This window comes from Monocercomonoides exilis, assembly GCF_001643675.1.
Source record: "Monocercomonoides exilis strain PA203 chromosome Unknown scaffold21-1407046, whole genome shotgun sequence".
Taxonomy (NCBI): Eukaryota; Preaxostyla; order Oxymonadida; family Polymastigidae; genus Monocercomonoides; species Monocercomonoides exilis.
This window is the reverse complement of record NW_027150566.1, coordinates 324,282-347,159: the sequence shown is the minus strand read 5'-3', so window position 1 is coordinate 347,159 and position 22,878 is coordinate 324,282. Positions and strand designations below refer to the sequence as shown.

At 37.2% G+C, this 22,878-nt stretch overlaps 5 protein-coding genes across 5 annotated transcripts; all 5 read right to left on the bottom strand.

The window, feature by feature from the left end:
* Nucleotides 1-19: 19 nt before the first annotated feature.
* On the bottom strand, nucleotides 20-1,935 carry MONOS_1078 (putative solute carrier family 36 (proton-coupled amino acid transporter); the record flags this gene model as incomplete). The annotated part of the gene is made up of 6 exons (XM_067863257.1): nucleotides 20-132; nucleotides 504-750; nucleotides 949-1,128; nucleotides 1,367-1,478; nucleotides 1,555-1,859; nucleotides 1,912-1,935. 6 exons carry the CDS (start codon nucleotides 1,933-1,935, stop codon nucleotides 20-22), a joined length of 981 nt encoding a protein of 326 aa, XP_067727742.1.
* A 400-nt stretch (nucleotides 1,936-2,335) lies between these two features.
* On the bottom strand, nucleotides 2,336-3,772 carry MONOS_1079 (putative Regulator of Vps4 activity in the MVB pathway). Its single transcript, XM_067863266.1, has 4 exons — nucleotides 3,712-3,772; nucleotides 3,568-3,648; nucleotides 3,362-3,516; nucleotides 2,336-3,309 (listed from the first exon to the last, which is right to left on the bottom strand). The coding sequence occupies exons 1-4, from the start codon at nucleotides 3,712-3,714 to the stop codon at nucleotides 2,601-2,603; spliced, it is 948 nt and encodes a 315-aa protein (XP_067727741.1). The 5' UTR covers nucleotides 3,715-3,772; the 3' UTR covers nucleotides 2,336-2,600.
* Nucleotides 3,773-4,504: 732 nt separating this feature from the next.
* Nucleotides 4,505-5,047, bottom strand: MONOS_1080 (uncharacterized protein; the record flags this gene model as incomplete). The annotated part of the gene is made up of 1 exon (XM_067863276.1): nucleotides 4,505-5,047. One exon carries the CDS (start codon nucleotides 5,045-5,047, stop codon nucleotides 4,505-4,507), a length of 543 nt encoding a protein of 180 aa, XP_067727740.1.
* A 935-nt stretch (nucleotides 5,048-5,982) lies between these two features.
* On the bottom strand, nucleotides 5,983-9,317 carry MONOS_1081 (uncharacterized protein). The gene is made up of 3 exons (XM_067863287.1): nucleotides 9,272-9,317; nucleotides 8,987-9,215; nucleotides 5,983-8,926 (listed from the first exon to the last, which is right to left on the bottom strand). Exons 2-3 carry the CDS (start codon nucleotides 9,074-9,076, stop codon nucleotides 6,338-6,340), a joined length of 2,679 nt encoding a protein of 892 aa, XP_067727739.1. The 5' UTR covers nucleotides 9,077-9,215; nucleotides 9,272-9,317; the 3' UTR covers nucleotides 5,983-6,337.
* Nucleotides 9,318-9,612: 295 nt separating this feature from the next.
* MONOS_1082 (uncharacterized protein) lies at nucleotides 9,613-22,856 on the bottom strand (the record flags this gene model as incomplete). Its single annotated transcript, XM_067863297.1, has 2 exons — nucleotides 9,613-22,734; nucleotides 22,790-22,856. 2 exons carry the CDS (start codon nucleotides 22,854-22,856, stop codon nucleotides 10,529-10,531), a joined length of 12,273 nt encoding a protein of 4,090 aa, XP_067727738.1. The 3' UTR covers nucleotides 9,613-10,528.
* Nucleotides 22,857-22,878: the final 22 nt, after the last annotated feature.

Genomic DNA, 22,878 nt, shown 5'->3' with positions numbered 1-22,878 from the left:
TACGCCAGAAAAAATTGAATCAGTAAAAAATAACAACCATTGAAAGACGATCAAGCTGTCTCAACAATTTTCCAGTAGAAACGTCCAAAGGAATTTTTTCATCAAATAAATCCAAAGATGAACGTGATTCTGCTTGTTTAAGCATCATTTAAAAAAATTAAATTAAATATTAAAATGAAACGAAAATTGTAATAATAGGTTATAGATCTCTCTAAGGAAATAAAAAAACATCTCAAAACACGGGATAAAGCACGAATACTTCTATACATATATGAAAAAAACTAAAATTTGATAACGAAATTTGAAAAATGTTTAACACTCAAAATCATAAACTCTTTAAATAATTGTCTTATGTAGATTGATGCAAAGCAAAACAGTTGTTCCTATCAACAAAATTCCGCCAAATAAAATTAACAAAAAGTCGACTATGCGTCTCACAATTGAGTTGCGTCGCCAAGTCAATTTGAGGTGTAATAAAGAAGGCAGAATGAGAACGTTCCAACAACCAACAGTTGCACCAATGAATGAAATGAAAGCAGGAAAGTGAGTTCTGATGGGAGTGAGCGAAGGCAAGACAGAAACGCATATGACTGTCAGGTCAAGCAACGAAGAAGCGATGCGAGTGGCCTTTTTGTGCCTTCGCCGCATGGAGCGGAGATGGCTTGATTCGTCGATGGTGGTGAAGACAGGGATTAGAAGGAGGTCGTAGCTTGCTCCAAGCGACGAGATGATGAGCAGGATGGAGAGGGTCTGTGGAATGAATGGGGAAAGAAATCAAAGCGAGAAATAAAAAAAAAATTATTTTTATGAAAATACAATGTGTGAATGCAATGCTCAGAAAGGTTATAAAATGATGATTTAAAATAAACATATAATTTTTTTTGATTCGTTTCATTTTCCTTCTCGTTCTCCTCCACTTTTCTTCTCAAATGAAAAAAAATTGCAAACTTTGAGCGTCGGATATTCAGAAGAGACAGCCCTGCTGATAAGTTCAGGTGTTGATGTACCAAGTGAAGCATAGCAAATCGTTCCAAACAGAAAATCCAAAATAAACACGAGAAATAACACAAAAGTTAGCGACTTTCCATAGTGCTGTGGCTGAGCCATGCTTCCTTGCATTGGAATAACCTGGTGAAGCAAGAAAATCATAATAAGAGAGAGAGAGAGAGAGAGAGAGAGAGAGAGAGAGAGAGAGAGAGATGAATTTCATGAAATCGATAATCATATGTTAAAAAAGAAGAAAGAAAGAAAGAAAAACTCATTTAATATCAATGATAAGCATAAAGTGTATTTACTCGATTTCAAAATAAATAAACAACTTTTCTTATAAATTTACTTTCCAATGTATAAAACGTTCGCTACAAACCAGACCAATTCCTTCAAAAGAAAACAAAGTGATGCCAATCATTAACGGAGCACCGCTGCCTTGAAATGACACAATTTCAGCAGTTTTTCTATCTCCTGTAATTAGCAAGGATCTTTAAGCATGAAGGTGAAAATAGAAAATTAATTTAGCAATGTATAAAAACAAAACACAAAAAACGTTGTGCATACGAGAATACCAAGACAACTGCAATCACCAATGCAAGATTTGCAGTAACTGATATCATTGAAAGCACTCTCATTGAACGAAAAAATGATGTCAAATAAAATATTGCAACCAAAGCCATGACCCAAATTTCTTGACGAACTGAAGGAACAATGTACTCCAAATTTTCAGTCATAATCATCATATAACTACAGCAATATAGTAGTTGCGAAGCAATTTGAGAAACATTAACAATCCACATTCCAATAATGCTAAATGCCTCTTTTCCCACATCTGCATATGTTTGTATTCGGGCAGAACCGCACTTTAGCTGTAAAAAGTTGAAACATGTGAAATGAAACTTTGTTGGATAAAAAACAAACCTTGCAGTCAACAAGATTCATCATGCAATAATAAGCAATTAAAAATAGCAACATAAAAATAATTAGAGATTCTGCCCAGCCAGCCCTTGAAAACCCAAATGGAAGAGCTAGAAACCATCAATAAGCAGAAAAAAGAAAAAATTATAAACCAAGGATTCCTGACCCAACAAATGATTTAAATGTATTCATCAAAATTTGCGGAGTACTTGAAAGAGTTGTAGCTTTCATGTCAATAAACGAACCGAAAGACGAGGTAATGTGAGCAGTTGGTTTTTCTTTTCCGTTATATTTCTTTCTCGAATCTCCAATAAACAGATATTCACTTTCGATATCTGCATTTTGAATATTCATGCGCAACCTCTGACAGTCTCAAGAGAGTATTGAACTTCTGAACAGATTTATTTGAAAATAAATAAATAAAATATTTTTTGAGGACTTGCAAATTATTTTCTTAGAAGTAAGATCACAAAAACAATAATCCACAACCCCATTGGATGAGAAAACAAATATAGAAAAAATCATAACATCCACAAACACTCGATTAACGAGTAAACGCTTAAGTGTGTTTTTAAAAAAAACCAAATAAATGAGCAAACGAACAAACAAATAAACAAATGAAAATGAATAAAATAAAAAAAAAAAAATCAATAAAATAAATGAATTATTCAATAAAAATTTGTTTATTTTTATTACTGGATTTTCAAATCATCTTCGTTGTCATCATCCGTGTATTGGTGCTGCGTATCTTCCATTGTAGCTGGACCAGAAGGAAATGAGCTGCCACTTGCAGATGGCATTCTTGGAGGCGTGTAATAACCAGGAGGAGCATAAGGAGACTCTCCATCAAAAGGATGTTGAGAGAATGAACGAGGAGGGAGTGAACCATCCTGTCCAAGGACAACACCTCCTGGGAAAAATCTGCCCTGATCCAAAATACTGCTTCTGGACATTGGAGGAGCCGAAGGAGCACAAGATGAAGATTGTGCTGGCGTTGAAGAATTTGGAAATGAAGAAGGAGAAGCTGAAGGAGAAGCTGGAAATGATAATGGGGTATCAAAAGGAGGAAGTGATGATGTGGTTGATGGAGTAAATGGTGATGATGATTCTGGTTTGGTCGAAGAAGTAGAGACATCCGTTGCTTCGAGTATTGCTAACCTACTATCAAGATCAATTGTTGGAACTCCAATATTATTTTCTTCTGCTATTTTTTCCAATTCAATAATAACTGCTTCCCTTGACGGACGCACTGGTGAAAATATAGATGTAAGGTTCTGATCTACATATTTAGAATCACCCTTCAGTGCTAGTTTAACAAATTCTTTGCCAAATTTATTTTTTATTCCATCAACAACAGGTTGAATATATCGATTATCAACGTGCTGTGTACAAAAAACAATTCTTTAATTAGAGTTCCATATTAAATGCAAATATGTTTTTTAAAAATGCATACCCCGCAATGTACATTAACAATCTCGGTTCTTTTTTCGAAAGATCCTTAAATGAAAAACTTGAAAGCAAATCCAATTTTTCAAGCATTACATTCAAAAGAATGCCCAAAGCTTCGCATCCTCTTGAATATTTCTTTTCGCTGATTAGAAGTTCTGCCTAAATTTGAACAAAGTCTTGACTTAAATGTATTTCAAAAAAGTTTTAAACTTTGATAAATGTTATTTCATTTTTTCCTTCCTTCATCGATCTTCCAATTTCCTCTTTAAGATTTTCAATGCGGCTTTTTTTCTTTAATAGAAAGATAAGAAAAGAAAAAAAAAGCATAAAAATATTGTAAAAATAAAGTAATACCATTGAAATTATTTTTTGATTTTGAGTCAGCGAAAATTGTAACGCAACTTTAATATCATCTATAAAACAATAAATTTAATACAATAAAGTGTTATATTAAGTGCATCAACCTTTTTTCCAAGACATGAAAACCGGAAGGGAATAATTGCGATCTTAAGCCATAGTCAATTTAAATGACATTTGATCAACAATATACATTCACACCAGATTTTGACAAATTCACAGATGTTAAGAAAGCCTTTTTTAAAAGGAGATTTTTTGTTATTTTTGAACAGTGAGCAGATATTTCTTAGTTTTTAACAAATTTTGTTTTTTTGAATTTTACCAACTTTGAAGTGGGTGGCTCAGCAATGCTATTTGCAGTATTATCCTAAAAATTCGAATGACATTAATTTTATATCTTTTGCTCATACCATTTAGCATTTGAAAATGAAAGTATTACTTTGATAAAGCTGATTTTTTCGTATTTTTAATGCGACATTTAAAATGTTTCATTAATTTGTGTTTCTGAAATTTTCACGCAAGTTGTTCTCACACTAATAGAAATAACATTTTCCCACTCTTTAAAGTTATTCGCATTATTATTCATTTTGTAATTCTTCCCATATCAACTTGATTCTTCTTCTCTGTCAATTGCTTCAAGAAGAACCATTAAGGCTTCATAATATAGAACAAGTCTAATGAACACCCGATTCATTAAAAACAATGACGGAAATTCTGAATCCGTTTGGAGCATGCAATTTTTTGAAGCATATGCCAATGAAGGCTTTTCAGCCATCACCATCTCCATCCTTTATTCATTCACGACCTTCTGTGCAGCAATTTCTGCCTCATACTCCCCAAACGGGATTTGAAGAGTCAGGAACTCCCACAGCATCATTCCGGTCGAAAATACCACTGACTCCTTGGTTGCTCCCAACTTCTTGTTGATCAGCAGCTCAGGTGCCTTCCATCTCAAACACTCTTTTTTGAAGTTATCTTCATCCTCAAAGGCAGACGAGGGAAGAGAATCTTCATCGTCGTCATTATCACTGGCAGAAGTCACAACAGTTGACGAAGAGATAGAGGATGAATCTGAGTCATCATCGGACAATAAGTCAGAATGCATTACAATGCAGATGACCATGTGCTCAGAGAACAATACAATGTGAGGACTCAAACTGGATAATGATTGAAGAGGATTTTCCATCTCATCAAATGAGTGGAGTGCGAGATTAGCCACCCAGAACAGGATTTGGACAGCTGTATATTCTCTCTCCTGAAAGGTGCCAATCGCCATCTCTTTTTTCTCATTCCTTCCATGAAGCAGCATGAACAGTGAATCTCTCAAATCCATAAACAATATCTCATGTGAGGATGAACAAATCTCGCATTTGCATGAATTGTCTTTAATTAATCAGAACTGGATAGATTCTTCATCAGTAAAAATTTTGATATTGTGATTATTATTGATGTGAACAAATTTATAAAATGATGAAAAATTTTTTTCTAATTCTTGTTCATCCTCTTTCTCTCGTTCTTTAATTCTTTCCAGTGAGAAATTCTGAATCATGAATGAATCATGCCCAAGGATGTATTCTGTTGATCGAAATTCTTTTATAATATTCAAAAATTTTGTCCTTTCTATGAAAAGGATACAGTATTTCATTTTCAATCGTTTATTGCTGACTTATGCTCAATTTTACTTCTATTCTCATTAATTCGTCCCTTTCCTTCATCTCAATCAACAATATGCTTTCAAATAGCGTTTGGCCCTTGATTCCATGCAATAAATCATTTTTTCTTTTCAGCTTTTCTTTGTTGTTCTTGCAACTTTTTATATTTGCTCCGAAAAAAAAAAAAAAAAAAAAAAAAAAAAAAAAATTAAATGAGAATTTGGATTCAAACAATGATTGAATGATATTCTTTAATATTTCAAATCTTCAATGTTTTTTTAATTTTTGGATTGGTGTTATGTTAGCTTTGAAGATGAATGCATCAGTTACAATGAATGTTTGAATAAGAATAAGTCCTAAGCTTTTCATTCACTGAGAGAAATTAGTGAATAATTGCTGAGTTGAAACAATTCAATAGTTTCATTGAATTTCCTTTTCCTTTCAAAGTGTGTCGCAACGACAAATTTTTGCACCATCTCTTATTTTGAAAAAAAAAAGACTGTCTTAAAGAGTTGAATCAATTTTTTAATCATCAATGAATAACGAGTGCTATTCCATTTCGAAATTTTGTGGAAATTTTCTTTATTTTAAAAACTAATTCGAGGAAAATCACAAATTCATAAAAATTTCTGAATAATATTTTAAAAAATAAGTCATTGCAAAAAAAGTACTCCCAAAAATATATTGCGCAGATAGCAAAACATAAATATTGATAAATATAAACTAAACGAAACATGACAGATAGCTCAAATGAAAAGATATAAATATATAAACAGAATTTTCAATAAATCAAAGAACAGCACTCAAAAGAAACAAAAAATTAAAAAACAAAAAATTAAATTAATAATTCTTTTGACAATTTGTTTCTCAAAACAAATTCTAAGTGCTATTTTCATTTTTTGTATCAGATGTGTCAAACTTCAAAAAAAAAGGCATAAATAAATACATCATTTCACTGCAACTGTCAATTGCTACATTGGACTCTGCAATATTACCGACTGCAGCACGCGCTGACTCTGTGCAGTTGAGTAAGCCAGCTTCTGCTGCACAAGTGAATGTTCAGAGGAGGTGATGATGGTTGGCGGTGGGATGGGCGAAGTGGACGGGGGAATGACGATGGACGCTGAAGACCCTCTCATCGGCACTGCAGACGAGGCAGCGCGGACAGAAGAGACACGCTCCTGCACAGGCGACGACATTGCAGAGAGCGGAAGGCGCATGGCATCAGTGGCTGTGTCTGTGTCTGTGTCTGCTTCATTGCCTTCCCGCGAGGCGTATTCAGACGAGACGGTTGGAGGGAATGCAAAGGGAACGATGTGAGAGGCTGAGGTGTCGTGCAGCAGGGCGGTTGTGGAGGAGACAGACACAGCTGGCGAGGGAGAGGAAGTGTTGGAGCAGGGCGAGTCGGAAGTGAGGAGGTGGTCGGAGTATTGGTCAGTGATGGAGAGAGGAAGAGATTCCCGAGAAGAAGAAGAGGTGGAAGCGGAGGAAGAAGAATTGGCAAGAGGTGAGGATGAAGTGACTGAAGGGCGTGAAAGATTGTTTGAAGACCAACGAGACTGATTGCTCATTGACAATTCGGATGTGTATGAGAGAGGAGAAGAAGCAACATTCGAAGACGAAGATGAAGAAGAAGCAGAAGAAGATGTGGCTAAAGGAACCAGTGAGTTAGATGAGGAAGAATTCGAGTGTATTCGCTGTGGCCTTCGTGACGGCATTTTGAATGTTTCTGGCTGTGCTGAAGAATCATCCAGGTTTGTCTGAATAACTTCATTGCTGAAAGAAGGCTCTTTGGCGAAAGTGACAGTTCGAGAGGAAGAAGGCTTTGATAAAGAAGAAGTGGAAGAAGCAGATGAGGAGGAAGAAGAGGATGAAGAAGAAGAAGACGATGACAAAGGAGAAGAGGAAGGTGATGGAGACATTTGTGAAGAAGAAGAAGATGATGATGATGATGATGAACCAGAAGAAGGAGAAGAAGCAGAAGGAGATAAGCTCATTGAAGAGAGAACCGACAGCATCGAAGGCGTCCGAAGTGTGAAGGCGCTGTCGCGACGCGGAAGAAGAGTGAAAAGCGGAGAAGACGGCGACAGAACAAGAGTTGAAATGGTTCTGTGCAGATTCTCCCGCTTCTCATCTTCACTGCTTTGTGGGTGGTGTGAGGAAGGGTTGGCAAGGCTGCCTCCCAAAGAAGAAGAAGAAGATGCAACATTCGCATTGACTTGAGATGATGTGTCAGTTGAGACAGAAGAAGCAGAAGAAGCAGAGGAAGTAGATGAGAGTGAAGACGATGAAGCAGGATGGGACGACATGTACACGAAGGACGAAGGCGGAGAGCATGCAATCTGAGCAGAGGAAAGCGAGGCAGCGGCAGAGGCGTCTGAGAACCCGAGTGAAGGCGAAGACTGGAGCAAGCCAAATGCCATTGGTGCCACAGACGCTGAGGCAGAGTCTGATTCATACGCAGACGAGGCAGACGAAATGGGCCGCTCCTGTTCCTGTTCTGCAGACTTCTTTGGCGGCAGATGGGCACTCGACGGTGAAGGAGCAAGAGGAGTGGGTTTTGGAGCGGTGGATGTTGAGCGGATAAGCTGCGAGAGATGCTCATAGGAAGAGAAGGAGCACGTTGAAGAGGCCCCACGCCGCTGTGCAACTGTGTTGATGATAATGTTATTATTATTATTATTGTTGTTGTTGTTGTTATTGCGAAGAAGCTGGATGCTTTGGCTGGGAGGAGACTGACTGGCAAGCAACGTATTTGAGGGAGGAGAGATCTGCAGACTCGACTGCTTCCGCATTTTGTTGCGCGAACGCGATGCCTTCCCGTTTGACATGCTGCTTTCGCTGGCATCTCTTGAGGCATTGGTGCAGTTGTTGCAGGAGCTGTTAGCAGCAGCTGAGGTTTCATTATCATCCTCACACTCATCATCAGACTCGTCCAGCTGGTCTTCTCCAATGCCTTCCACATGCTTCTCCACAACATCCATTGCCACTCCTTCTTCGTATCCGCTGCCCATCCGCTGTCCGTTCCCCTTCTGCTGCGACTGCCCCTGGAGTGTTGCTCCATCATCTGCTTCGCCGGAAGATCGACCTTGAATCGTCTTGATGGGCATCACTTCAGTATCATCTGTGAACCCCTCTCCTTCTGCCCCGTTCCCCACAAAGTCTCTGAGAAGCTCCTTCACATTGTCTGGAAGTGTAAGCTCGTTCTTCACATGTTCAGTAATGACCATGGAGTTGCTTCGGAACTCCAGGCAGAAGCGTGACATTTCGCACATTGGAAGAATGGGAACTGGAGTTGCTACTGAAGCCATTGATTGAGACGAGTGCACTGCCTGTAGCTGAGATGTGCCCATTGCTCCGTGAAGCGATACTCGTGATTCAGCTTTTGGTAATTTGCTTTCGGAAGTTGATTTTTTCGGAGGTGAAATAACTTTCACTTCTTCATGTTCAGATTGTTGACTTAAAGAACGTGCTGTATTTCTTTCTGAAGATGGTTCGCTTTCGTTGTTTGTCTGTATATGATCATTACTTGTTGCTTCTTCTATGTTTTTACCATTCACCTATGAAATGAAAAGCAAATTCATTCAAATTCAGAATTTTGCATTCAACTATGCACATACCAAAAAAATAAGATCTGGACAGACTTCATTTTCTGAACCTCGATGCTCCTTTTTATTTTGCTTATGTAATTGATAGTGATGAAAGTACATAATTGGAAATGTTATTAAAGAAATTAGCGACCCAAAAGATAAGAAAATGTAAAAAAATATCGCTTTTCCGCTAAGTAAGCATGCAACAAATACGAATACTGTTGCCACAACTTCAATGATAATGCACAGTAATGGAGCACTTATTAATTAAATAAAAATATTTTCTATAACTGGGTAAAATAATAAACTTCAAACTATTTTATTGTATTGTGTTCATAGCGCTTCAAGGGTTCATATCCTGGAAAACAAAGCGCAAATGTAGCAAAAAATATGGCAAATGTTATCCATCCACTTACAAAATAGCCATTAATAATTGATGCAATTTGAATTACAAGAATAACGGTGGTCAAGATTGCAAGCTTATTATTATCTGGCGGTTTGCTATCTTGTACTATTAATGTCATTATTCAAGGTAGCAGATTTTATTTTAAATTCGAACTGCCAAAAAAGTCGATAAAATTAAAACAAATTTATAATGATCAAAGTCACCATAAATGTTAGAAAATTTCCAAAAAAAAAAAAAAATGAAAGTTATATTATTATAATCTTACTTGAATTTATATTTGCCACAATGACATTTATAAGTTTGATTAAAAATTAAAAATGCAAGCTTCACAAACGTAAACATTATTATCTAAACAATATTGAAGCATGATTGATTATGATATTAAAAATATTAACTCCACTTTTTTTCTAATAAGAATAGAAAAAAGTTCCCAATCATAATGCAATGCATAATTTAATAAATTTCATAATATAACAGATTCGTAAAATTTAAATAAATGCATAATTCAAATGAAGAAGTATTTAAAAAATTATTATTTGTAAATCAAAATGTACAGTTACATATAACAAAATTAAAACGGTTAGAATAACCGGATAAAGATGTATCAGAACTCATTGATAATAATTATAATACATACAAATTAAAGATATGAAAAATAAACGAAAATGATGGCAGAAATAACAATTAAGATTAAAATAAATGCTATCAAATAAAATAGCATCAACAAACAATAAAAGAATATTGTAAGGTTATTTTGCTGTGCAGCACATTACAGATTGACAATAATGAAATAAAACTAACAAATCACAATGCTAATTAAATTATAAATTAACTGAAAAGTGAGAACTTATAAAAAAATATAAATACATAATTATAAAACAATAAATCTACAGAAACGAGAAGGAGACATTCACAAAATCATGAATTGCATGTAATGAACATTACGTTTGTTAACATATGCATCTGCCTTAAAAGCGATTAAAGTCTTTTCAAATGATAAAAGGCGTTTAATCAAGGCTTCAAAGCTGGCTGTAAAAAAAAACTCACTCTCTGCTTTCTCTTTAGTTTTCTTCACAAAAAGCAAATTTCCATTCGCATTGGTAACATCCAACAATTTCAAGTATTTTTAGGTGTATTCAAAAAACAAGAATGACCATTGCAGACTCTCACTCAGTTTCATCCCCAGATATTTTTGAAGCAGTTCGATTTCCCTTCTTTTTGCTCCTTTTTTTATTTTTCTTTTTATTTTCAATTTTCGTTTCTTTCCCTTCGATATTTATTTCCATTTCACTAAGTTGTGTATTCACATGCTCAAGACTCGCATTTTGATTATCATTGTCTTTTGACTCCTGCCCTTTTTCTTCATTCTCAAGTTTATTTTCGTTCTCAAGCTCACTTGATTGTTCACCAATTTCTTTCTTTTCAAATCTTTCTTCTTCTTTGAAGATTTCTTCTTCAAAATCGTTTGAATAGGTTTCATCATTTTTATCATTTTCTTGTGCTTGTTCATCTTCCCTTAAAATCTCAATTTCGTTCTTAAGATTCTTTTCATCTGCTTTTTTCTTTGGCTTTTTTCGTAGTTTATATTTTACCTTTCCGTCAATGTTTTCTTTTATAGATGAACTTTCATCTTTTTCACCAGTTTGACCATTCTTCGTATCATTAATATCAAAAATATTGCGTTCTGTTTCAATTATTTCTGCTGATCCGATTTGAGCTTCTTCTTCCTTTTTTCCAACTTTCGTTGCATCTTCTTCGATTTCAGGTATTTTCTCGTTCCCTTCACAAGATTTCTCTTCATCTTTAATATCTTCTGTTTTTTCTTCCTCAATTATGTTTCTTTCAACAAAGTTGTCTCCCTTTCCCTTCTTTTCTTTGCGTATTCTCTTTCTTTTCACAGTTTTTGGCTTTTCTTCTTTTTCTTCTACTTTGTTAGAGAATTCATCCTCCATGTTTTCGATTTCATCTTTTTCTTTTGTTGTTTCTTTGGCTTTAATTTCGTAGTCTTCAACGACTTTTTGTTCTTTCTCTTTTTCTTCATTCTCTAAAACGCAATTTTCAGTTGTAATTTCTTCAACGTTTTTGTCTTCGTTATTTTCAATCATGTCATCGCTTCCATCGATTTTTGGTTTCTCATTTAAGCTATCTTCATTATCTCCTGCCTCTTGTTCACCAATGTTATCTCCATTCTGCAATTCTTCACCAATCACTTCGTTGAGTACATTTTTCTGCTTTTTCTTTTTACCCTTTTTCTTTTTTGGTTTTTCGTTTTCATTAACATTTGACTCATTCAGAGGCAATTCTTCTGCCTCAACGATTTTTTCCATTCCATCCAAAGTCATATTCTCAGAAGCTCTTGAGGAATCATTAGCTTCCACTTCATTTTCTGTTGCATGCACTGTTGAATCATCTGTTGAATCTTCTGTTGAATCATAAAGTGTGATTGTGGAATTGTCAGCCACTTCAGTCTTGTTTTCCTCAATTTCATCAACTGTTGCTTCTGATTTCACTTCCTCGCTCGTTTGTTCCAATTCATTTATGCTTATTACCTCTTCTGCCTCCTCCTCTTCTATTTTTACTCTTTTTGCTCGTTTATTTATTTTTCCTGGTCTTCTTCTTCTCTTTTCTGCAGCTTTATCTGTGCTGTGCATCGGATTGAGCTCATACAAAGAAGTATCCACAAATGAAGAGGATGCCAATGGAGATGAGCACAGTGTAAATTCTGAAGTTAGGGCAATTGTGGAACAAGGCGTCAAATTGTTTTCATTCACACTAATGTTATCCAATCTGAACAGTTGTGAATCTTCATCTGAAAGAATTAATGATTCAGGGCGAGAGTCAGTGTTGATGATATGGTCTAAGCATTCATCTTTGCTTCTGTCTTCCTCACTTGCAGACTTTTCATGAAGTTCATTTTCGTATTCACCCGAATTCTCCGAATACTCTTGGTAGCTTTCACATGAATTCTCCACAGCTTGCGCTGAACACGAAAGAAGAGGCATAGTCGATGAAGCAGATGACAGCAAAGAAGACGGCGTTTCAGGAGCAGAAATCTTCGCATGTGGTGTTTGACATGCTGGTTCCTTCGTTATTATGTTCTTCTCCTCTTCATCTTCAAAATCACTATCCGCATCAATTTCGATAAATTCGTTCTTCTTCTTCTTTCTTATGAACAGTTTCTTAACAACGGTTATAACAACTAGTATCAAGCACATCAGCAATATTCCTGCAACAACTGATATTATAACAATCACATACAGAGGCAGCATCTTCTTTTCAGCTGGAAGCTCTGCAGCCTTTGGTGCAGTTTTATTTGTAATAATCGCTGAGGATATAATGTTCTGTTTTATTTGATCACCAAACGAAATAGAAATTGAAACCTCCGTTTCCATGTCTTTTGCTTTAATCTCGGAGGGATCTAACGTAACTTGGATCTTTTCTTCCGAAATGTAATCTTCTTCAGAAAACATTCTTTTCTCAATTACTTGCTCCTCTTCAGAAGTGAAAATAATCTGATAAGTCAAATTACACGGAAGCAGAAGTGAACCCTCAAATATTACGTTCACATAACTTTCTGTTTCTTCAACAGTAATTGAACTGATCTTCGGAATGAAAAAAGGCGATAGTCTTTCAGATGCAATTCCAGACAATTTATGCCCCTCATTCAAAATCCAAAGAGACGAATCTGCTTGAAGACCATCGCCTCCTTTCAAGCTGATAATATTCAACTCACACAAAGCTGGGTTATCTGCCTGTTCTTCATTTAACATCAAATTTTTGCCATCTTCTGGAAGGAAGCAACGAATGTTACGTCTAACTGATTCATAATGCTCTATAGAAGGACTGTTATCTGCAAACTTCCCGTCTTCAATTGTTACATTTCCTCCGAATATTGAGAGGCCTCCTTGACTTGAATTAGTGATTGAAGAATCCTTCAGAAGCACATTTCCACCTCTGATATTTAGAACTGATCCATTCCAGGAGCATACTTCATCTTTCACTTTTTCTTTTTCGTTTCTTTTCTCTTCATAATTTCTCTTTGAAGTTTCTTTTCTTCTGTATTTGTTGGTGCATTCAAAATCTTGCTCACTTTTATTCAATAAATCGTCTTGATTTGAGTGTATCGATTTGTTAACAGCGCTTGAAGCTGTTTTTGGTATATTTGCAAAAGTTTTCTTATTTTTCTGATCATGACTTACAATTTCATCTAGATATCCCATCTTTCTTGTCTCAACAATGTGATCTTGCGCATACGGTGAATCTTCAATAACTTCAGAAAATTCAATAACAATATCAATTCCTAAAAATGCCTCCTTTCCATCCAACGAGCAAAGATCCATTGTAACATCAGAGCATTGACTCACTTGGATAAAGCCTCCAATTGTTGCAAAGCATTTGCATTCTGAAAATGAACAATTGATAAACTTCACTGTACTTTCCATCGAAGATACACTTATAATCGGAAAGTCGGAAGAAAGGCTTGTAACATTCGACAAAAACGAGCCTGATATAAGAAAGGGTGAATTCGATGAATGAATATCGACAACACTACTGCAAGGGAGAGTAACATTTGATATGTTAATTTTTTCTATTTCAACATTTGCAGAATGATGCGAAAATGAAAATAAAGGCTGTTGAGATGTTGTAACATTTGCAACGGACAATGCGCGTATTGTGAAGCTTGAGGCTTCATCTTGGTTATCAGGAGAACTTGGTAGTTGTTCCTCTAATTGTGAATGACTCATTACATTGTTGACTGATTGTTCAGGTATGACTGCTGAAGAGAGAACAAGCATAGAACATTCAAATATTGCATTTGCAACAGTACATTTCTCGATTTCCGCAAAAGATATATCAATAAATTCAAATAAAGTTTTTGCGGATGTAATTGATTCGATCGAAGGCTTAGATATTGTTATTCTCTCAATATTCGTGAAAGCAAATACACTGAAGTCTGGCAAATTGAAATCTGAAATTTCGGCCTGATCCATCTCGATTGAATTGCAATTAGCAAAAACAAACAATGACATTGGATCATTGTTTGATATGTTTGATTCGTAGTCTTCGTTTGAATAATATTTCTCCAAAGTACAACAGCTAATAGAGTTTATTGACAAATTATAAATAGTAACCTCGTTTACAGAATTAATCTGGAACAAAGATTCGCTTGTAGCAGAAATCGTCGAGCAAGAAATGTTTTGAATGGACAGCGATATAGTGGCATTGCCTGATAAATATGACAATTCTGACAAAGAAGATGGTCCAATTAGCAACATTTGATGTAAAAAGGACATATTTGAAAGTGATCCACCACTCAACATGATAGAACTCCTTTCAGATACAAACAACGGAAACGGCAAAACAAATGCTGAAGATATTCGTGACTGGAAATCAGAGGAAAATGAATGCGACAAAATAAGATCTTCTGGTTGAATCGAAGTAAAAATGCAGAACTCAACACTTAACGAACCATCTGTGCAGCAACAAAAGACATCAATTCCTTGAATCTCTCCAAGTGATTCAAATGAAAAGCCTAAATACTCAAAGCTGACGGATTTCTTGCAGCTTATTATGCAATTGTTCTCGGTAGAAACATTTGAAGGAACAATTATCCAACTTCGATTATCCTCAGTCGCACTTTCAAGATTCTGTGAAATAACTCTTGTCCCAATCAATTCCATTTGCTTTTCTATAATAGAGCTATTAATTACATAAATTCTCCCTTCGGTGCCTCCTTTAATTAAGTGCACATGTGTTGATCCACTTGATAACGAGTAACAGGGTTTATTCAAATCCCCGCACATTTTGCCATCATCAAGAGAAGATAAAGAAGATGAGGAAACATACACAATTGAAGAGCGATAAAACATTACATAATCCAAAAGTTGAATCGCAGGATTATCTGGATGATTTGTGTTATCCATTCCATTCATTAAATACTTGTCGCTTAAAGATGTTGAATCAAAAGCCATCTCAAAATTAACTTCACTAATTTGAGCTGATACATTTAAACACTCAATAAAAATATCCTTTCCATATTTAGCATTATTTAGTTTGAACATGTCATCTCTGAAGAAAACTGGTAACGGATCAGTATCAATTCCACACAAATATATGCAGCCACCGCATCCAGAAAGCGGGTTACATTGGCAAGAGAGGAAAAACGAGTCAGTCACTTCCAGTGACATTGAATGTGAAAGAGTGAAATAAAAGACCCCACCTTTATCGCTGATAAGTGAAGAGCAGTTGATGAAAGAAGAATCTGAAATATTCAACAAAAAGTTGATGTTATCAAATGGAGAGTCGCAACAAAGAACTGTTGGAATAGTTGTCGATGGAAGATCTGCGGAGACAGTCACATACAAAACAGACACAAACGTGCAGCCACTAAACATAATTTGACTCGCAGAAGAAACAGAATTATCAGGCAATAATTTCAAATTACATTCAGAATTAGACTTCAAAGAAGAATAGCATCCATCGCTTGGCCGCAAAAGCTTAATAATGTTTCCGTCCTGAATGTCACAACTAGAAACACTGGAATCAACAAAAGATGAGTTTGAAATTGGAGAAAGCAAAAATGGAGGAGTTCCAAATTTCATTGAGTCAAGTGAACTTGCACCGAACTGAAGAAACCCATCCAGCACTCGAACAAGTACAAATTCAATAACAACAGGCGAAGCGAAAGAGCAGTGGGAGAATATGAGATCTCCAGAACTTGATTCAAACACACACTCTGCTCCTGAATCAAATTGTGTTTTGGAGAACGAAAAAGCCAGAAGAGAGTAATTTGCAGTATTTTTGTTTATTAGAACTGCATAGCTCTCAATTGAAATAGAACTACTTAATGTCAATGCTGAACTAAACACAACAGATGCTTTCACATCTGAAAAGGAAGACGTAATGCAATTTGTCATGTCACACGATGCTCCAATGGTTGTTAGAGTGTCAATCAACAGTGTTTTCTGTTCTTGAGAATTCGTATCAAACCTCGACACACCAACAGCAAATGAAGAGCATGGCAGATTTTCCGTTCCACAACGCATCAAATCAAAGCCAGAAATTGACACAAGAACTGAATCAGCTGAAAATGGAATCAAAAACGAAAGAAGATCCACAACTGCATTTGAGAAGTTTCTATCATCACATCCAACAAATGAATTAGAATCATTTACCCACAAATCCAATGGGAAACTGAAGCGATCCGTTTTCATTGAAACAAGCAAATCAGAGCTTGAGATAAATATGTTGTTGCCTTCCTTCGCACTATTGTTCTGAAACTGAATGCCAGAAAACTCAAAGTCATGATTCTTGCCTTCGATTCCCAAATAAAGAAACCCTCCTCTTCCACTTTCAATGGAATCACATTCGCAAGAACTGAACTGAGGACTTGATGTACCATCGCTTCCGTATATTTTCAATGCACCTGAACTGTTAAGCAATGCCTTTATTCCTCCTCCTTCGTGACTGAACAACGAACTCATATTTGAGCAGCAGCAGTTTGTCATTCTCAGCTCAACAAGCAAAGAAGCTCCAATCAAGCATGGCGTTGATGTCTCATATAATCCACGAATATTTGAAAAATTGCAGCTTTCAAGAGTTATAAAGCCAATAGCGGCATTTGAACTGTGAGCGGTAGATGCAGATAAAAATGAAGAAGATGAAAACAAGGAAAACTTGCTGTCAAAAAGTGAACATGAAAGAAATCCAATATCGTCGCAGAAAACAGAACTGAGAGTAACTTGTGTTGTCTGACTGAAAAAGAAAGGCGAAGAAGAAAAAGACAGTTCTTTCACAGCAAAATTTAGCAGTGTTGCTGTTCCGCTTTCAGCGCTGATAAGATGAAACGATGATGTATCGTCATTTCCATATAAGTCCAAATTCAAAATTGCACAACTTCGTAGAAGGAGACTTCCTCTTGATGACAAGCTCGTTATAAACGACGTTGGAGAAATATAAACAAATGAAATTGGTATGTAAAATGTGACATCTTTAAACTGAAGCGTCGATGTTGAAGCGATTATGCTGTTTCCGTTGTTCTCATAATTTTCATTAGAGCTCATTTCTCTCTGCACAAGAAGACTAACTGTATCTTCTTCATTTCTAATTCCAGTTGCATTGTCAAACAAACCAGCTACAGTAACAAATTCCATCAGAACAGGAGCTCCCAAAAATGCTATTTTGTTGATGCTAATCTGTCTCAGTTTGTTTGTTGCCTCATCAAGCTTGCCCAGTGTGTAATCCAAAGTCTGGCATGGACGGCCAATACTACCGCAGGAAAGCTCATCGGAGCCTTCTGTGTATCCGATGAACAGTGCATCGTCTGAAAAGCCATCAATTAGAATGAATAAATCAACTTCTTCTTGGAAACGGTCTCTGTCTGCACCAATTAAGGAATTGTTTTTGTCGCTGAAAAGAACTGTAAAAGAATAAGTTGTGGGTGACACTAAATTTGGAAGATTGTTCACAAAAAGATAAAGATCTCGTCCAATAAATGCCTTATTTGAGTTAACAAACAGAGAGCTAACAGCAAACGAGTCCGGATTCGACTCGCAGCATTCAACGTATATGCCGCCACCTCTTCCTGTTTCTGTGCTGCATTCACAATTCGTCAGACGAAGGTTGTTGACCTCCAGTTTTCCAGTCGACTCGTCCAGCCCAATTTTCAAAGCGCCTCCATTTGGACTGTCCGAAGATTTCAGTCTATCAAATGTGCTTTGGCTGATTTCTGTTGAAAATAGAATTGTTGAAGAAAAGATGACTGGACTTGCAAAAGAAGACAATGAAGTAATGTTCTTCAATGTGGTGTTTCTGAGGATCAAATTTGAAGATGCTTCGTTTGAAGACGAAAAGGAAGCTGAAAAAGAAGACGATGAGCAAAACTGATTCGAATCCATAAGACGAATAAGAGTCGATGATTCAAGCTCAATTGACTGCATATTGAGCTCTTCCAGAAGAACATCCGAATTTTCTTTAAAACAAAATGGTGGTTTTGCAAATGAGCACATTTTGATAGAAACAGCTTCGAAGGACAATTTTCCGCTTTCAACAGAAATAAGTGTGAATAAAATTGGATCGACTGTCTCGTTTGCAAAAGTGCATTCACCAAACGAAACAGCACCATTGGTTGGATTGCTGAGCACAAACACTTCCTCTCCTGTTGAGAAACAAGAAGGCAGCAAGAAGTCAATTTCATTGAATGAAGCAGTAAGTCTGTTGTTGAAGATGCTCTGCGATGTTTCTGATGGTGAGTTCATTGCTGATAAGACGCTTATTGCACATTTCCCTGTTTTTGTTTTTGATTCAACTGTAAAATTGGAAATGTCATATTTGTCACAAATACTCGCAAATGAGTCAACAAGAATACTCTTCGAGTTTGGAGATAATTCGTTTATTCGCTTCATTCCACTCCAGAATGTTTTGCAAGGCTCAATTTCACTTCCGCATCTTTTCACATCAAAGCCTGACGATGACACAACAACAGCGTCGGATGTAAATGATATTATAAATGCCAGCAGATCAACTGAAGAAAACGTTGAATCGCTTCCCACAAAAGCATTGCGGTTGTCCACAAAGTCGCTCAGCTCAAATCCCAATCTATTTGTGTTCACTGTGGCATTCAGATCTGTTCCCAACAAATACAAGTTCTCTCCAAAAGCTGCCGTGTTTCTTTGAAATGTCAGAGAAGATAATAAGAACGAGGGATCTGAGTTGCCAACCTGCAAATACAGAAATCCTCCCTTTCCGCTGACATTGTTGCACATGCAGTCCTTCAAAACTGATTCGCGAATGGTCAAAGAAGGACACGGATCTGAAGTTGGCATTGTCAATTTCATTCCTCCGCCTTCACCGCTGCCTGAAGCAACTCCAGCAATTAACGACATATTAGAAATTATGAGCTTGTTGGATAAAGAGGCAGAAAGCAATGATACAAAATTTGTGGTTGAAGAAGAAGTAATTGAATTGAAAGTGCAGTTGCTCAAGTTATGCTCTGTTTGTGGCTGAGCCATGTTTGAAGAAGAAGAGCTTGCTAAAGATGACTGTATTTGTTGTGGTGCTGCCAAAAATGAAGATCCAGTGATCTCAAACTTCGTAAATGTAACAAGAGACAAGCTGATGGAAGCAGACTGAGAAACTGAAAGGATGGGGCTCGTTATGGATGTAACCTCGTTCAGACCAAAATTGCACTCACTCAATTCCAGACTGCCAGATGCAGCAGAAATCAATACATACGACAAGAACAAATTAGGGATGGTTGCAGAAAACGTTGAAAAAGAAATACGAAGTGAGCCGGCTTCAGTGAAAAATAGTGTCTTCTGCCCGCGCAAAAACGAGGAAGGAAGAGAAAAAGAAGCAGATGAAATTACAAGAGATCTCTGATTAGAAATAACTCGCCCAGATTTCTTTTCCATTTCTTCTGTGAATGCCAGCGCAAAAGAAAATGCATCACTTGAAGTCACTGCAGCATCAGATAGATCAGTTTCTGAGCCAATCAGTGACTCGCGCATCACAACAAGGCTGTGGGTATCAATCGAATCTCGAATATGCTGCTTCCTGCCAAAGTCCAAAGAATAGCACGGATCCGCACTTGTGCCGCAGCGGAACCAGTCTGTGCCTGGGGATTCTTGGAGAGACGTAATGTAAACTGTCTGGCTTCGATAGCGCATTTCGTCAATAATGTCGACAGCAGCTGCATCCGATTCGTGTGATGAGCCAAACACTGAATTATCAAAATCAAATGTTGGTGAGAAGACAGACTGATATTTGCTGAGGTTGGAAGCTTGATCAAGCTGTGAGTATTCGATATACATGTCTTTCCCTAAGAACGCCTTGTTTGCGGAGAATGTGACAGAAGAAACGAGAAAGTCGCTTTCTGAGTCATCGAGCAAAATGTAGATGCCACCGCCTCTTCCTCTTAATTCTGTCTCCGTCGAACAGCTACGTACATCGCAGGAAGCGATTTGTATCTTCCCTCCGCTGCTGACGTGCCACATCACTGCTCCTCCTTTTGTTGCGCTATCTGCCACACAACTGAACAGCGTGCATGAATCCAGCACAACAGAACCAGATGATGTTGTCCGAGATGAAAAGAGACAGTTCGTCTGATCTCCGCCCCTGAGCTTCGAAAAACGGCAATTGGAAAACCAAATTGTTGGCTCTTTGCTGCTGCTGTTGCATTCGAAAAGTCCAACCCCATTCCCAGCGCTGGTCACATTCTCAATCGTAGCATAAGTCATGTTGATGGTCGATGCGTTTCCAGTGAACAAAAAAGCAGGTACAGAAAAAGCAAGCCTTTGAGGCTGTCCAACCGAACAATATGAAATTAGGAGCTTGGAAGAATCTAATGCTGCAATGAGCGAAAATGTAACAGAAGTTTGCTCAGATGTTTCGCATCGAAAAATGCATGAACTGAAAAGTGCTTCATCTTCGGTGAATGAAAACAGTGTAGAAATTGAAGCGGACGCATCATTACGAATTGAAGGGAAGAAAGAAAGATACAATTGCGATACAACAAATTTTCCCTTTGAAGCAATAACAGTCTGTGCATCACCCGAAAGTGTTGAAGCAAATTGTATTGTGGCCTTCATAGCGGCAGACTGAGAAACGCATTCAACATTCGTCAAGTTGAGGTTTGTCGAGATAGCGCCGACAGTTCCTGAAAGCAGAAGAACTCTGTTTGGTGTGGAATCAGATGGAGGAAGAATGGAAGGTGAAAATCTCGTAACGGCATAAGGCAAAGTCGAGCATCGATATTCATTTGAGCCGCAGAAAATACGATCTGTGTTATACGATTCCGAAGAAACGTGAATTGTGTCTGAGAAAAATCCTGTAAGAAAAGTGTACAAGTCCACCGGTTCGAAATAAGCAGACATATCGCTGCCGTACAGAGCATTGGAACGATCAGGAATGGATTCGGAAAGAAGAGCAAAGGGTATCACAGTTGCTGTGATGCTTTCTGTAAGGTCTCTGACAGTAATAAAGAAATCTCTGCCAAATCGTGCTACATTCTCTGTAAATCTGATTTCATTGAATTTGAGAGTGCACTGCTCAGGAATTAGCTGCTGATAGGAGAAATGCAGCGCTCCTCCTTTTCCATTCACAGAACTTGCAACATTTGATGAGAAAGAAGTGTTAGACACAAAAAATGATGTGCTTGAGCTACACTGAAAAGACAAGCATCCACCATTTGATATGCCTCCATCTCCAACTGAAGCAAGTAAGCATCCATCCAAACTAACGTTGAAGGACTCTTGGGAGGTAAAAGTGTTCATTAAAACGGAATATCCTCCGCTCGAGCTGATTGAAGTAAAGTTCGATAAGGAAAAACGGACACTGGAGCCTTGCTGAGCTTTCACAAGAGCATTACCACTCGCTAACTTCAAAGAAGAAAAAAGTGAATTGGATATTTTGAGAATCCCGCTTTCGATCTGAAAGCACGGAGAATTTAACTCCTGGACGTTCGATGGTTGTTCAGTTATAATTTGTTCGATCGAACAATTTCCATTGTCCATTAGCTGCACAATCGACGTTGTCGCCTTTTCAAATCTAAATTTTGCTGTGCTAACTTTAAATGATGTGCCGCTGACTGAAAACACTGTTCCCACGCTCTCCAAATTTGAAATAATTGAAAAAACTCTGTTTGATCCATTCAGAACGCAGGGAAAGCGCTTGACAACGATTGTTGTCGGTGAAAAAGTTCCGTTCAAAATCACCATTGGTACAGGATAGTTCACTCTCTGCTGATCAAATGCAAACTGGATTGTCTTACATCTTATCGATGAAAGCCCGCAGCCCCGCTCGTCGTTTCCGGTGTTAGAGATCTCCCATTGCTTTTTCATGATGTTGATCTTGCTGCTGTAATCCCCTTTCCCGTTGACAACAAAACTGGAGTGCTCTGCAGTTGTGTAACTATTTGTCCACGTGTGTTGTTTTTGACTGTAATACGAATCTGGCTTTTCGAGATATGTGTCAATTGCTATTCCGTTTGCGGCTTGTGAGCCAAAATAGAAACAGCCTGTTACGCTATGCTCGTCAACAGATTTCATGTAGACTGCACCTCCACTTGTTCCGGAATAGCAGCATTCAAATATGCAATAATTTAAAGTTAAGTCGTGATTTCTGAGAACGCTTCGATATCCATCAAAATATATTGCTCCACCTTTCTCCCCTGAGCATTTTATCCATTCACAATCAGAAAATGAAGCTTCTCTGTCGTTCACATCCTGGCGGTCGGTATTTACCAGTCTATATTTTTTAAGTTTTTTCGATGATTGAGTGTGGGTGCAATATTTGAATGTGCATAGTTTGACAGATAATTTTGTTGAAGGTGAAACGCAAGAAAGCCCATGGATGATGCATCCGTAAAACACATCTTGACAAAATAAAAACGAACTGTTTACAAGCAAAGAAGCATCGATCGTGGATACAGGGGATTGATTCCGAATAAAAGTTTTCACGGTCTCCTCTCTCAAAGAAATATTTGAAAAAGAGCATTGAGAAACTGATTCTAAAATTC

Coding starts and splice junctions, on each gene's coding strand:
- MONOS_1081 (XM_067863287.1), bottom strand. CDS start 9,076: ATGTACTTTCATCACTATCAATTACATAAGCAAAATAAAAAGGAGCAT. Junction 8,927..8,986: donor GTCCAGATCTTATTTTTTTG/GTATGTGCATAG, acceptor TTCATTTCATAG/GTGAATGGTAAAAACATAGA.
- MONOS_1079 (XM_067863266.1), bottom strand. Junction 3,517..3,567: donor ATGAAATAACATTTATCAAA/GTTTAAAACTTT, acceptor GTTCAAATTTAG/GCAGAACTTCTAATCAGCGA. Junction 3,310..3,361: donor TTGTTAATGTACATTGCGGG/GTATGCATTTTT, acceptor CTCTAATTAAAG/AATTGTTTTTTGTACACAGC.